The sequence below is a fragment of the Centruroides sculpturatus genome, unplaced genomic scaffold, assembly GCF_000671375.1.
Source record: "Centruroides sculpturatus isolate CEXI.00-Female unplaced genomic scaffold, Cexi_2.0 scaffold161, whole genome shotgun sequence".
NCBI classification, from domain to species: Eukaryota; Metazoa; Arthropoda; class Arachnida; order Scorpiones; family Buthidae; genus Centruroides; species Centruroides sculpturatus.
The window spans coordinates 423,102-436,758 of record NW_019384373.1 but is presented as its reverse complement, the minus strand read 5'-3'; the positions used below and the strand labels follow the sequence as shown (position 1 = coordinate 436,758).

Sequence of the window (13,657 nt, the reverse complement as noted above, 5' to 3'; positions counted from 1 at the left end):
CATTTTATACAGTTGATGACATACTAAGGTTTGCAGTAAACAGTACAGTATATTTTTAGTTATTGATCATTTGTAGGCAACAACGTACGCTCACGAGAAATAATTAGGTATGAACAATACGTTGAATTTTTATATCGTGATATTCAATGAAGAAAGCAATGCTGCATTGTTTTGTACTACAAAATATGATATTGTATTTTTTTATGCAGCTATACAAGATATAAAAATTACAGTATTGCATCTTCGTGCAAGGAAAAAAATCGTTATTTTATATTTTTTTTTNCTGCACTACCTCTATGGATGTCTAATGCTATCAGCCAAAAGGCTGCAGCTTCAGTTGATCAGTGACAGGAGGAAGGGCCATTGACTAACGACAGTGATACCTATATCTACTTCCGTAACCTCTCAAAAGTAACCAGCAGCTTACCACCATACCATTTGGATAAACCATCACATTTATGCTATTGGCTGCATATTTTGTACTCACCATTGTATTCACTTTCACTGTAATTACGAAATCCTCGCAAACAGCTATTTATATATACTATACGATTGCATGTAAATAACGTACCAATGTATTCTATAATGTTTTATGTTATGTTATCCTATCTTATCTCATCTTACTTTTAATTGTCAATTTATGAGTTGCAAAATATACAATTTTCAATCTATTTTATTTTAAAATTTAAAAGTCTGTCCTCTTTCTTATCATCTTGAATTGTTTAGTAATTTAAAAACACAGGTTGTTAATTGACGTGATTTTCACTATAATTAAGAGTAAGATTTTATCATTGCCTCATGCTATGTACTGTACATATTACTAGAGTTGTAGGCTATTCCTATACCAGGTAAAAACCAAAACGAATTGAAAGTCTCGTAGTGATCATTCATTATATATGGAAAACAAATGTTTAGTTGTTTCACACTTACATATATTAGAATTGTACATAAGTTTAAGGAATTCAATGTCTTCCATCTTCGGAACTTTTTCCATTTTGTTCTACTTGTACATATTTCTACAATAGCTCACTGTTTGAAAACATTTAATCAAAGTTATTTGCTGGAAAAGTGTGTAGCAGGCAAAGCTCTGGCATTGTGCAGTAGTGGGACAGCATCTGTGTGTAGGTGTGTTCAGTGTCTTTATATACTGTGATAGTTCCAGACTTGACTAGTAGTGATCTCTCTCTTCCATCACTCTTCACACAAACGTGCATAAACTAGAGGAATTACAGTAGTGGGACAGCATCTGTGTGTAGGTGTGTTCAGTGTCTTTATATACTGTGATAGTTCCAGACTTGACTAGTAGTGATCTCTCTCTTCCATCACTCTTCACACAAAGTATACATAAAGCAATAGACTATAAAACTGTGTCTTCATCTCTTTTTTCTTTCACATTTTCTTTAGCTTCCATTCTATGGTCTGATTTTATAAATGTTTTTTTTAACATTTTCACATTTCAGCAGTGATTTTAAACACTTAATGCCTTTTGTCTGTTTATAGCTCTCTCATCTAGAGCTTAATTCTTTTCTTAAATATGTTTGCTGGTCATGTACTGTCAGTTCTTTATTATACAAACAATGTCTGTTAAGTGAGATGCTATTAAGTACTTTTCTTAAGTCAATAAAAACATGTATTCTTTGTTTTCTTTATGTAAAAAACATTTGACTTTTCAAGCTATTCTATTTTAATACTACTATTAATCAAAATTTTTTTTCTAATACAGTATTCCTTTTAAAAGTCTCTCATCAATTTTACTAAGTAGTGAAGTCACTACAAATTCCTGTGTAATTTTCACATGTTCTGCTATCTGTCTTTATTGTATTGATGAAATTACACTTATCTTCAATTCATCCGACAGTGCTACTAGTGTTAAAAAGTTATGGAAGCATTCTGATTATTTATGCTATTTCTTCATTTATAACTTTCTAAAATATTTCTAATAATTCAGTTGTTTTTTCTGTTAATAGTTTCTAATAGTAATTTGTCACTAATGTGCAAAAGACCTACATATAAACTGAGCTGAAGGTTGATGTTTAATCATGCATGTTGCTATACATTGGGAGGTTCACTCTTGGATTGAGAACAATGCGATGAAGGAAAGTTACTCGCGACTCATCTTAACACATTACCATGCACTGTNATGTAAAAAAACTACAAAAATTATTGCATTTTATTCAATAAAACATCAAAAAATTACGTACCAAATTGTAATTTTTTTAAAAATTGCTATTGCATTATCGATTTTTATCTGTTATAAAATGCAGTTTTTACAAAAAATCAGTTTGTTTTTCTAAAAAATGCAATTTGAATTTGAAAAATTACATTTGGATGCTTAAAATCGATTTCCAATTCAAATTTCTCAATCACTTTTGAATTCTTATCACCTGTAAAGCACACTTCTAAATCCTTATTTATCTACAGATTAGAATATAACGTAAGTATGTCTGTCCTCTGTTTATTCACTTCAAATGTAAATAATTATTTTAAAATTTAGAAAAGAAATTGGATTAAATTAATTAAAATTTATGCCTTTTTTTTTAAAGAAATCATTGGAGTGTTTTTTTTTTTCCTCACTCTATCGCCGTAACGACGTGCCATATGCCATTGTTTACTTAATGAAACTGTGTTAATTTGTGACGTAAACAACTACGTCAGCATTTCGGAGATTTAAGGAAAGGTGTGATACTGTGCGATTTTTCTAAATGCAGGATTGAATTTTTTCGTTGCAGAAACTAGTTCAAAAGGTTAATTTATGATTGGAATGTGGAACGAGCGCCTGTGCCTGTGCACAGATGAGTGTAACGGTTGTTATTGCCCGTACCGCAGAACCGGCGTCAGATACTGACTGCATGACATAACAGCTGCTGTGACGTCACAGCAGGAGGAGAAGAGAACTGGTGTGTTGAGATGCCGCGGGGAACACGCCTAAATATAACGAACGTGTTTCCTTCGTCGATATCAGATGGGCGTGCAAAACGTTAGCGTGACTCAACGTGTACAGTACGTTATTAACGTCTCGTACAACGTTTTTTAACGTTAACTTTTGTTAAATATAAGCATCGTATCGGATTGTATAAGTCACAGAGGATTGTGTTGTTGTATACCGTGCGACAATAAAACAAAGAGAAGGGGGAGAAAAACATGTTTGACGTTGAGAAATTTATTAGTGCCGTAGAGAAGAGGCCTGCCATCTACAATTGTAAGTTGAAGGAATACAGCAATCGTGACATTAAGAGGAAATATTGGGATGAAATCGGTAAAGAGATGTACGAAAAATGGGACAGATATTCGGCAGTTGAGAAGAACGAATTGGGTAAGTCAACGTTTACTTGTAATTTCACTTCTCTTTGTTATAAACTTTGTATTTAAACAAAGCCCTTCGTATGCTGACGTCATATTCTTTTATGTAAACAATTTACTAACTTCTGGCACAAATCCTTCCGCTAGATTCACGTTCATTGGCTATTAAGTTTCTTCTTTTGTCGGTTACACAACTTTCTTTTGTTCTTATCCAATCTCCTATTCGCATAATAATTCAAATTGTTTTTACGATTACGAAGGCGTAACGTTCGTTACGAAACGTCGGGTCTACGTTACGCGGAATGTTACCTTCTCGTTTACAAAACGTGAACAATGAGTTTCGAACCTTTTCGCACTTCTTTGTTTCGCATAAAAGAATGGCTGATGTAAACAAACCAGTTCACTAAGGACGTGTTCGTCCGCACGTAACGTTCGCCCATTGGTCGAAGGTGAGTCACGTGGTGGGAGCAGGTCTTAAGCACGTGCGTACACACGTGGGGGAAGTCTCGTGCGTAATTGATGACCGATAACAAAAGAATACCTTTTTTTTTTTTATATTCGTTATCGCTCTTGTGTTACCTTTTTTTCAACGTTAAATCGTGTTACTGCGAATTTTTTTTCTTTGGGAATTATTTTTTCAATTTCTTCTGTTAATAATTATATTTTAAAGCACACTTTTCGATTATTTTTGGCACGCAAAATACCTCTAAACACGGGTTTATAAGGTTAATGTAAACTGTAAACTTTGTATAATGATATAAACCACTAAACTTTAGAGATTCAGAGGATTAGAGATTTTATATAACCAAAAACTCACTTTGTGCTTCAATTATTACTATAATTACTATGTAAATGTTCAATAGCCATGAGAGATTTGCAGGTAAATATTGAGGTTTTATTTCTAAACGTTCATTAATTAGGATTTATGACCCAACTAATTTTTAATGACGCTCTTCTTTGTGTAAAAATCTCCCTGAAATTAGCTATAAACTCTCAATAATCAGCTGGCATATAAAGATTAGAGGTTTACTAGTAAATGTAGAGGTTTTACCCCTATTTATATGGAACAAAATGATTAATCAGCTGGAATTTAGTCCACTCATCTAATATCTGGTAGCCTCTGACAATTTTTTTTTTTTATTTTTTTAATGTAAGGACAGGCAGAATATACAGGATATTGATGATGACTCATCTTTTATCATCTTTTTTCTTCCATAATACATCAAAAATGATTAATAACTGTATGTAAAATGCATGAAAACTCATACATGAAGATGAAATATTTCTATATTTTTAACTGAGGAAGAAAAAAAAAATTTGTTTTTGAACACTGGCAGTGACATGAATTGGTTCTGTTGAATGTTACCCCACTCGATTTATTCATTGTTTTCAGTAAAATCATCACTTATTCTGTGTGTTGTGATTGTTGCCTTGTTTATTACCATTTAACTAGTGAAATAAATCAGTTTAATAATGCTAGATATAAAATTTTTAGAGTTGTATAGGGATATTTACCTATAAAACCTATTTACAGATATATATATAAGTAGGTTTACTTGCAAAATCTGTATAGCCTTTAGGGATATACAGGTATTTATACAGTTGATCCCTCTATAACACTGTTGATTTTTCCGTTTTATATGAATTCCATGTTGTACGAGTCACTTAGATTTTACAAATACGTGAGCCATTCACAGCCCGGTACACATATTTGAAAAATATAAGTGACTCGTACAACATCAAATTCATATAAAACGGAAAAATCAACAGTGTTAGGGATATACAGGTATTTATACTTGTAAAACCTATTTAGGGATATACAGGTATTTATGCTTGTAAAACCTATTTAGGGATATACAGGTATTTATACCTATTTAGGGATATACAGGTATTTATACCTATTTAGGGATATACAGGTATTTATACCTATTTAGGGATATATAGGTATTTATGCTTGTAAAACCTATTTAAAGATATACAGGTATTTATACCTGTTTAGGGATATACAGGTATTTATACTTGTAAAACCTATTTAAGGATAAAGCCTTTAGAGATATATAGCTTTTTGTATCTGCAAACCTTATTTAGGGATATATTACATATAGAATATATATATTAGGGATATAAGTTATATATTTAATTTTAACTTTACTAGTAAAACTTATTTATGAGTAAATTGTTTAAAACCTTTATCGATAACCTGATAAATTGATATCTGTACCTGTAAAACATATTTAGGGATTACTATTAGGAACCTGTTCAGGGATATATAGATAAATTCACCTTCAAAACTTAGGGAAAAACCCCTCTAAATCTGTATAGAAACAAAACTTTTACAGGTAAAACCTCTGTTTATCTGTAAGAGTTTTCTTTTGATATTTTGTAAAGTGTAATAAATAAAATTTACACGGGGGGTGACTCGAAATTAAATTAATATTTGTGTTAATGATACAATTAATTTCGTGGATCTTGAAAGCACGTATATTATAAAGTGATTTAAATATTAATTATTACATTTGTAGTGGCGTATGCAATAAAAAAAATGTGCCATGATTTATGTTTCATCCATTCTTTAACATGTAATCTCTCCTTGGATGTGTGGAGTAGTTCTGCACGAGAATTTCAATATTTTATTTATTTAATGATTTTTTTATGAAATTCCCTGAATTTTATTCATTTGATATATTGCTTCTACTGATTTAAGTGAGGGAGTTGACTAATCAATAAGATCTACTTCATCCTGTTATCGCGTTAACTGATTGATCCCTAGACGATGTCGGAGAGGAGAGCAAAGTACTCGAAGAAATTTGCAATTTACCATGAAATATCTTAAAATATCTTCTCTACAACTGCTTGCAGCAACGAAATTTATCGTTTGGATTGCATTTTACAATATTATGTTAATTGAAATACGGTTCAAACCTCTGTACGACGGCCACTGACGAGAACATAAAAAATTTCCATTGTTTTGTATGCTTTGTTTTACAAGGTTTCTAAAAAAGTGGCCGTTACTGGAGGTCGTCTAATGGAGGTCCATTAGTGGCGGAGTGGATAATACCACTGAACACCGGTGGCGGGATTCCAACGGGTGGCCACAGGTCTTCTTTACGTGTCCAACTCCTAAACAGGCCAATTTCCCATAGAAAGTCTTCCTGGGAGACCCCACTTGGCAGATTGCCCGTGTGTTGCGTTGCCTTTATTCATAAAACCGAAAGAATTTTTGGACTCCATTTATGGATCTACGATGTCATATGATTATGCTAAAGTTATGGAAAATTTATGCAATTTTCTACTATTAAAAATATTAAAATTCTCACTGTTCTCAATTGGGTTACGTGTTACATTTATATACATGAATTGTATCTACCCTTCTTCTGTTGATCTTGTTTTGGATCTGCGTATGAATGTAAATATGGTTTTGTTGGAGAGTATGCATTCATCACCTGCATTGAGATTAATTTATGCCAAGAATTGCCATAAGCACTAACGTGTTGCTTAATCATCCGTCCTTCTGATACCACGAGAGCAATCAAGATGTGGCATAATTCATGAAATCTCCTGAATTTCAGACTCGTGTGCGATTTGCAATGTGGAAATTTCAGGATGTATTTTAAGTTTATACGTCAAAAAAAAATGATGATGCTGTAATAAATTAAATGTCATATCCGTTTTTACTTATAGGAGATTTATTAAAAAGAAAATGGAAAAATATCAGGGATTCATATGCAAGATACTTAAGAAGCGTAGAATCAACTACAGGACACATTTCAAAGAATGTAAACCGCTACAAAAGCTGGCAATGGGCAAGGCAGATGGAAGTTTTTAGGCCTTTTCTATTTTCTTCAAGGTAAGAGTTAGTGATTATGTAAAAAAGTCCATCTTGTGGCCGTCTTATAACGATGTTTATCATTATAGAAACGATTCAAATGCCCACGAATCGAACACAGAACACGAGGCAATCCATCCTGAATGGGAAAGTGATGAACAACCGACACGCGAGTCTGAATATTTCGAAAACCAGAGCATGGATCCTTCGAGTAATCATTGTCAGGATGTATCATCATCCGCTGTACACATAAGCGATAATGAATCACGGAATAGGAATAAACGTAGGAGAAAGGAGGAGGTAGAAAACCACTCATCCGTTGACAAAGTGTTGGATTATTTAAAAAGCAAAGGTTGCCATAGCAGTTTGGATGCAACCGAACTGATATTTTTAGGATACGCAAAGACACTTAAGACATTCTCTCCTAGGAGACAGATTATGACTAAAATGAAAATTGCACAGATTATGATGAAACAAGAGCTAGAAGAACAAGACGATCGGGCATCTTTAATGGATATTAAACCATCATCATATGGTTCCTGTTACAGTCATTCTACAAATTCTGACATGGCATCACCGGCAACGTCAACAACTACAAGATCTTCGATTGCCGAATATCAGGAGAGCCTTTTGGGTGAAAACCAATCCCACTTATCATCCTTTCTTCACCAGATTACTGATGTATGAAAACTTTACGGATTTTTATAATCGTTGCAATTAAATATGAAAACAAAAAATGTAAGATAATTTCTTATTGGTAAATAAATTTGCTATACGTCAACAAATTCTTCTGTAGAGATAGGTTATTCGATAATTTATTTATAGCCAGAGGACGGGTAGATAAAACCGCTAAACAGTCGCGGATTCGCGCCCCATTAACGTGTTTTCCGGACTTTTTTCCCGTGTCTAACAATTAAATAGTGGCCGGATTCCCACAGAAAGTCCTTCCGAGTGGCACCCTTCTTGGCAGATCGCCCAAGTGTTGCATTGCCGTATCCCAGTAACCCAAATCCAAAACCCTATCCTTAAACAAACGAATATTCACGTGGAATTTAATTAGCTTCTTCTGTAACCTACTTAATCTGTGGGTTCGTATCACAACTGTTCGAACGACATCTTGAATTCCCGAAAACCGATCCGTAGATTTAATGTTTACTCCACCGCACTCCAATGACTTGGGGTCCCACCAGTATCCAAGCGGTCTTCGTTCCCTGAATACTGGGAGTTCGGTCGTGGGTTCGCGCCTCCCTCGGACGAGCTGGCCACGTGGAGTTTTCCGGGTTTTCTCTACGTCTGTAACGCCTAAATATATGGCAATTTCCCTTAAAAAAGACCTGGAATGCATCCCCCTAGGTACGTCGCTCAAGTTTTGCGTTGCCATTAGTAAAGCAAACCAAACCAATGACTTGGATTCGATCCTTGATGGTCCGAACAATAAGTTCTTGAAATGGAATGGAATAAGCATTAAATCTGAAGTTGGATTTTTCAAATATGGGAGATTTATTGTGATTTATTTCGACAAATTGACTGTCACATTCGAGCTGATGGCGTAAAGACATGCAGATTGACAATACGTCATAAAACTCTTTTCTCTACGTAATAAGACATCTCGGAGCTATTAAAATTGATAAATTCTATTTAAAATCCTATTTTCTAATGTTAAAAACTTTTTATTATTATTATTATTTAATATTACTTTTTCTATTTACAGGGAAGCTTATGCTAACAAAATGGAAGTCGATACGAGACCACTTCAAGAAAGAACTTAGAGCAAACAGAGCGTCGAAGAATGGCGATCCTGCGACGAAGAAGAAGAAGTACATATACTACGATAATCTTCTATTTTTGATTCCTCTATTGGACGATAATCATCAAGCAACCACAAACTTTACTTTTGCCAATGAATCTTCGGATTGTTTGGATGTTCTGGATGAACAGGTGACAGAAACGATCGCTAGCAGCTCTACAGAATTCTTAACTAATGAAGCAGCATGCTCGACACCCACCACGTCTGCACCCAGTTTTCCATTCCCCGAGCCTCCTAGGCGTAAAAGAATGGACGGTAAGAAGAAAGCAAGCCTGGAGGAAGAGAATTCGGAGGCTATACAAAGGCTTACTAAGATACTGTCGGAGAGTGTTGCCATTCAGAAGGAAGAAATGAATGACGAATCGGGAAACAAGGCATTTTTACTATCACTTTTACCATTCATGAATAAGATATCCGACGAAGAAATATTAAGTGTGAGAATTAGACTTATTGATGTGGTACGCGAGGGGTTGAAGAAATCCAAATACGACCAGCATTCTTCGTTCACAGCTAACATACAGGAACCACTATCGGGTAGCACTGCCATATCGGCAACCGCTAATGATGACACTAGCGAATCTTCGATATGTTCGTTTCTAGATTTATGATCCTCAATCGTTTAATTAAATATCATTATAAATTTTATCATTTCATTTCTTCATTTTGTAAAAAATATTTTAAAAAGTAAATAAACATTTCAAACCCATCCTTAAATTGTTTTATTTCTCATTAATAAGCTTCATCTTATACTGTACAAGCTGTCTCCTCTCTAAGGGTGTAGGTTCGGACCCTGTTGGTTCGAACCCACGCCGTAGAAAATATATATGCTTGGGATAATATGCCAAATGTTCTTTCATCTTTTCAGGGACGTGGGTTCAGACCCTTAATGATCCGAACCCACACCCTGAATTACAATTTTCGTAATTAACGTAATATTCAACACTGATTAAATTATAAATCGTTTTTATTGTAAGGTTTTCAGGTTATTCATCAGATTATTTTGAATTTTACATTGTTCAACGTTAAGGAATAATTTTGATTGTTTTGCTTGCAAACTCACCCCATTTTTCTCCATAATTTGCTCTCTTTTGAATACTTAATATTGTATTTACTGTACTAACAAACGGAGCTGCAGACGTATTCACCTGCTCCTGCCAGTATCAGCAGTGCTCTTCCTTAGGCAAAAAGGAGTATCGATGATTAACACAAAGATACCGCAGGAAAATCAATGTTAGATTATAGAAATTAACACGAAAATCTACTAAAAATATCAATTTAAATACAGTCGACCCCCCTATAACACTGTTGATTTTTCCGTTTTATATGAATTCAGTGTTGTACGAGTCACTTAGATTTTACAAATACGTGTGCCAAGCTGTGAACGGCTCATGTATTTGTAAAATCTAAGTGACTCGTACAACATGGAATTCATATAAAACAGAAAAATCAACAGCGTTATAGGGGTGTTGGCTGTAATCATCACTTAATTACACGTTGTATACCGAAATGAGTACTATAAATGTTATACTATATATTTAATTAATAAATTTAATTTACAGCACATTACACATTACAACGTAACACATCATTGTACAATTACATCAGTACAGTATACATTAATTAATTGATATGTACTGTAATACTATAAACATTTACGTGTTGATTTCTGATACAATACTGAAAAATTTACTGTATACATTTAATTACGAACCGTAACACTTTACAGCATACATTTCGAGAATAATATGCTTAAATAACACGTGTATTGCTTGAAAATTACACAATTTAATGCCTTATTAATTGCGTTAATTTGTATTTAAATAGCTCTAGCTAATTTCATTTCGTTTTTTTACGTGTATAAATTAAGAAAAATGCAAGAGGAAAGCAGAAGAAAATAACAAGGAGAGTAAACGAAACTGTCAGAAAAGATATTGATCTCATTATTTCCCTTTGGCATTTGAAAGGTTTTTTATCCCCCCCTTTCTCTTTTTACTTTCGTACAAAGGTAAGAAGAACACACGAGTAAAGGTCGAAATTGATGTTTCTATTTTTAAATTTTTACTAGAAAATCTTAACTCTGTACTCTATTTTACGAAATAATTTAGTTCTGGATCTATCTCGCGGGGGGGTAGGGTAATTAATTGGAAATGTTTTTGATATCCTGAATTGATCACCTGACGTGTCTTCTCTTGCCTATTTAAAAAGGGGGGTTTGACGAAACATCTGCCGCTCTAACTAGTCGTGTAACAGATGTTTTGCGATCGAATATCGAAAGAAGCAGTGTTGAAGGTAGAAAATAAAGAAAATGCAGCAAATGGAATATCGATAAAACGAAAAAAAAGGTTAGCTAAAGAAACGGATTTGTAATTGCTACTGTCTGAGAAACCTTTTTACCCTCGTGGTAAAAGGTTTCTCAGACAGTAAAATTTTGGTCATAAAGGTAANTTATTAATTTTAACTCGGTAATATTGCATTTTTATTAAATATAACTCGATTATAATATTGCATTTTATTAAATTTAACTCGGTAATATTGCATTTTATTAAATATATCTCGATAACATTGCATCTTTACATTGTAAAATTAAACAATATTTTCTTTTTCACACAGTGTAAATAAACAACATTGCATTATTAATACAGCAAAAGTGAACAACACGGTATAACGCGCAACAGAAAATGCACGATTGCTTTTTATACACTACAAAAAAACATAATAATAATAACAATAATAAACGATACTGCAGTGAACAATACCAGAAGCGATATCGTGCAAAAATTTTACGCACACGCGTAAACGTAATCAATAACACTACACCTTAGAAATATCAATCACGTGTTCATTACATATTTCGCGTGTGCAACTGACACTATCTTGGCATTATATTGGCATTCATCTTGTAGTACAGTCGGAGAATAAACCTGACGCACACAAAGGTTGGTACCCAGTAAAGAGTAATGCCATCTCGAGTTGAGGGTAGATTGGGGAGTGTGATCAATACCGAGGGGCGTGAGGGCTTTGATGCATCCTGTACAGTCCAAACTCTCGTTTCACGTCTTGCCGGAAATGGTAAGCTAGCTGGAACCGGTTTCAAACTTACAATTCCTGTGTTTTCGGGGGGGACGAGGCGGGGGCAAAGGTCGAGACCATTTCAAAAAAAAAGAGAAAGAGACGAATCGTTATAATGGCTACTTTTAAATCCCGCACGTGATCGTAAATCATGTGTACTCTGGCTTCGAAAACAGGATTGTTGGTGTTTTCCTTACTTTCAGAAGGAAAATTACAAAAAAAATTACAAAAATTGTGACGTAATTTCTGGTGTTTTTTTTGGTTTCATTCCTTTGTTCTGTGTGTGTGTGTATAATTGGGTGTAACTTAAGAAAAAAATACAGAATATGTGACGTAATTTGCTCTTTTCTTTTCTTTGTGTGGGTGTAATTGGGTGTTTTTAAATTTACGTATGGATTTTTTCAGTTGAATTTTTTAAAAATTAGGAAGAAAATTCGTGGAAATTAANCGGAGAGTGTTGCCATTCAGAAGGAAGAAATGAATGACGAATCGGGAAACAAGGCATTTTTACTATCACTTTTACCATTCATGAATAAGATATCCGACGAAGAAATATTAAGTGTGAGAATTAGACTTATTGATGTGGTACGCGAGGGGTTGAAGAAATCCAAATACGACCAGCATTCTTCGTTCACAGCTAACATACAGGAACCACTATCGGGTAGCACTGCCATATCGGCAACCGCTAATGATGACACTAGCGAATCTTCGATATGTTCGTTTCTAGATTTATGATCCTCAATCGTTTAATTAAATATCATTATAAATTTTATCATTTCATTTCTTCATTTTGTAAAAAATATTTTAAAAAGTAAATAAACATTTCAAACCCATCCTTAAATTGTTTTATTTCTCATTAATAAGCTTCATCTTATACTGTACAAGCTGTCTCCTCTCTAAGGGTGTAGGTTCGGACCCTGTTGGTTCGAACCCACGCCGTAGAAAATATATATGCTTGGGATAATATGCCAAATGTTCTTTCATCTTTTCAGGGACGTGGGTTCAGACCCTTAATGATCCGAACCCACACCCTGAATTACAATTTTCGTAATTAACGTAATATTCAACACTGATTAAATTATAAATCGTTTTTATTGTAAGGTTTTCAGGTTATTCATCAGATTATTTTGAATTTTACATTGTTCAACGTTAAGGAATAATTTTGATTGTTTTGCTTGCAAACTCACCCCATTTTTCTCCATAATTTGCTCTCTTTTGAATACTTAATATTGTATTTACTGTACTAACAAACGGAGCTGCAGACGTATTCACCTGCTCCTGCCAGTATCAGCAGTGCTCTTCCTTAGGCAAAAAGGAGTATCGATGATTAACACAAAGATACCGCAGGAAAATCAATGTTAGATTATAGAAATTAACACGAAAATCTACTAAAAATATCAATTTAAATACAGTCGACCCCCCTATAACACTGTTGATTTTTCCGTTTTATAAGAATTCAGTGTTGTACGAGTCACTTAGATTTTACAAATACGTGTGCCAAGCTGTGAACGGCTCATGTATTTGTAAAATCTAAGTGACTCGTACAACATGGAATTCATATAAAACAGAAAAATCAACAGCGTTATAGGGGTGTTGGCTGTAATCATCACTTAATTACACGTTGTATACCGAAATGAGTACTATAAATGTTATAC

At 33.9% G+C, this 13,657-nt stretch overlaps 1 protein-coding gene across 3 annotated transcripts; it reads left to right on the top strand.

Moving 5' to 3' along the window:
* The first annotated feature begins 2,712 nt into the window (after nt 1-2,712).
* On the top strand, nt 2,713-13,343 carry LOC111615813. 3 transcript variants are annotated; one of them, XR_002755141.1, is made up of 4 exons: nt 2,713-3,313; nt 6,982-7,147; nt 7,216-7,864; nt 8,838-8,943. XR_002755141.1 is itself a non-coding variant. In XM_023357259.1 (3 exons), exons 1-3 carry the CDS (start codon nt 3,142-3,144, stop codon nt 12,735-12,737), a joined length of 876 nt encoding a protein of 291 aa, XP_023213027.1. In that variant the 5' UTR covers nt 2,720-3,141; the 3' UTR covers nt 12,738-13,343. The 3 variants fall into 3 exon arrangements, 2 of the variants coding, with proteins under 2 accessions (XP_023213027.1, XP_023213020.1); XM_023357259.1 differs by lacking the exons at nt 6,982-7,147; nt 7,216-7,864 and adding an exon at nt 12,540-13,343 and having other exon boundaries at nt 2,720-3,313; nt 8,838-9,343; XM_023357252.1 differs by lacking the exons at nt 6,982-7,147; nt 7,216-7,864 and having other exon boundaries at nt 2,721-3,313; nt 8,838-10,184.
* The last annotated feature ends 314 nt before the right edge of the window (nt 13,344-13,657 follow it).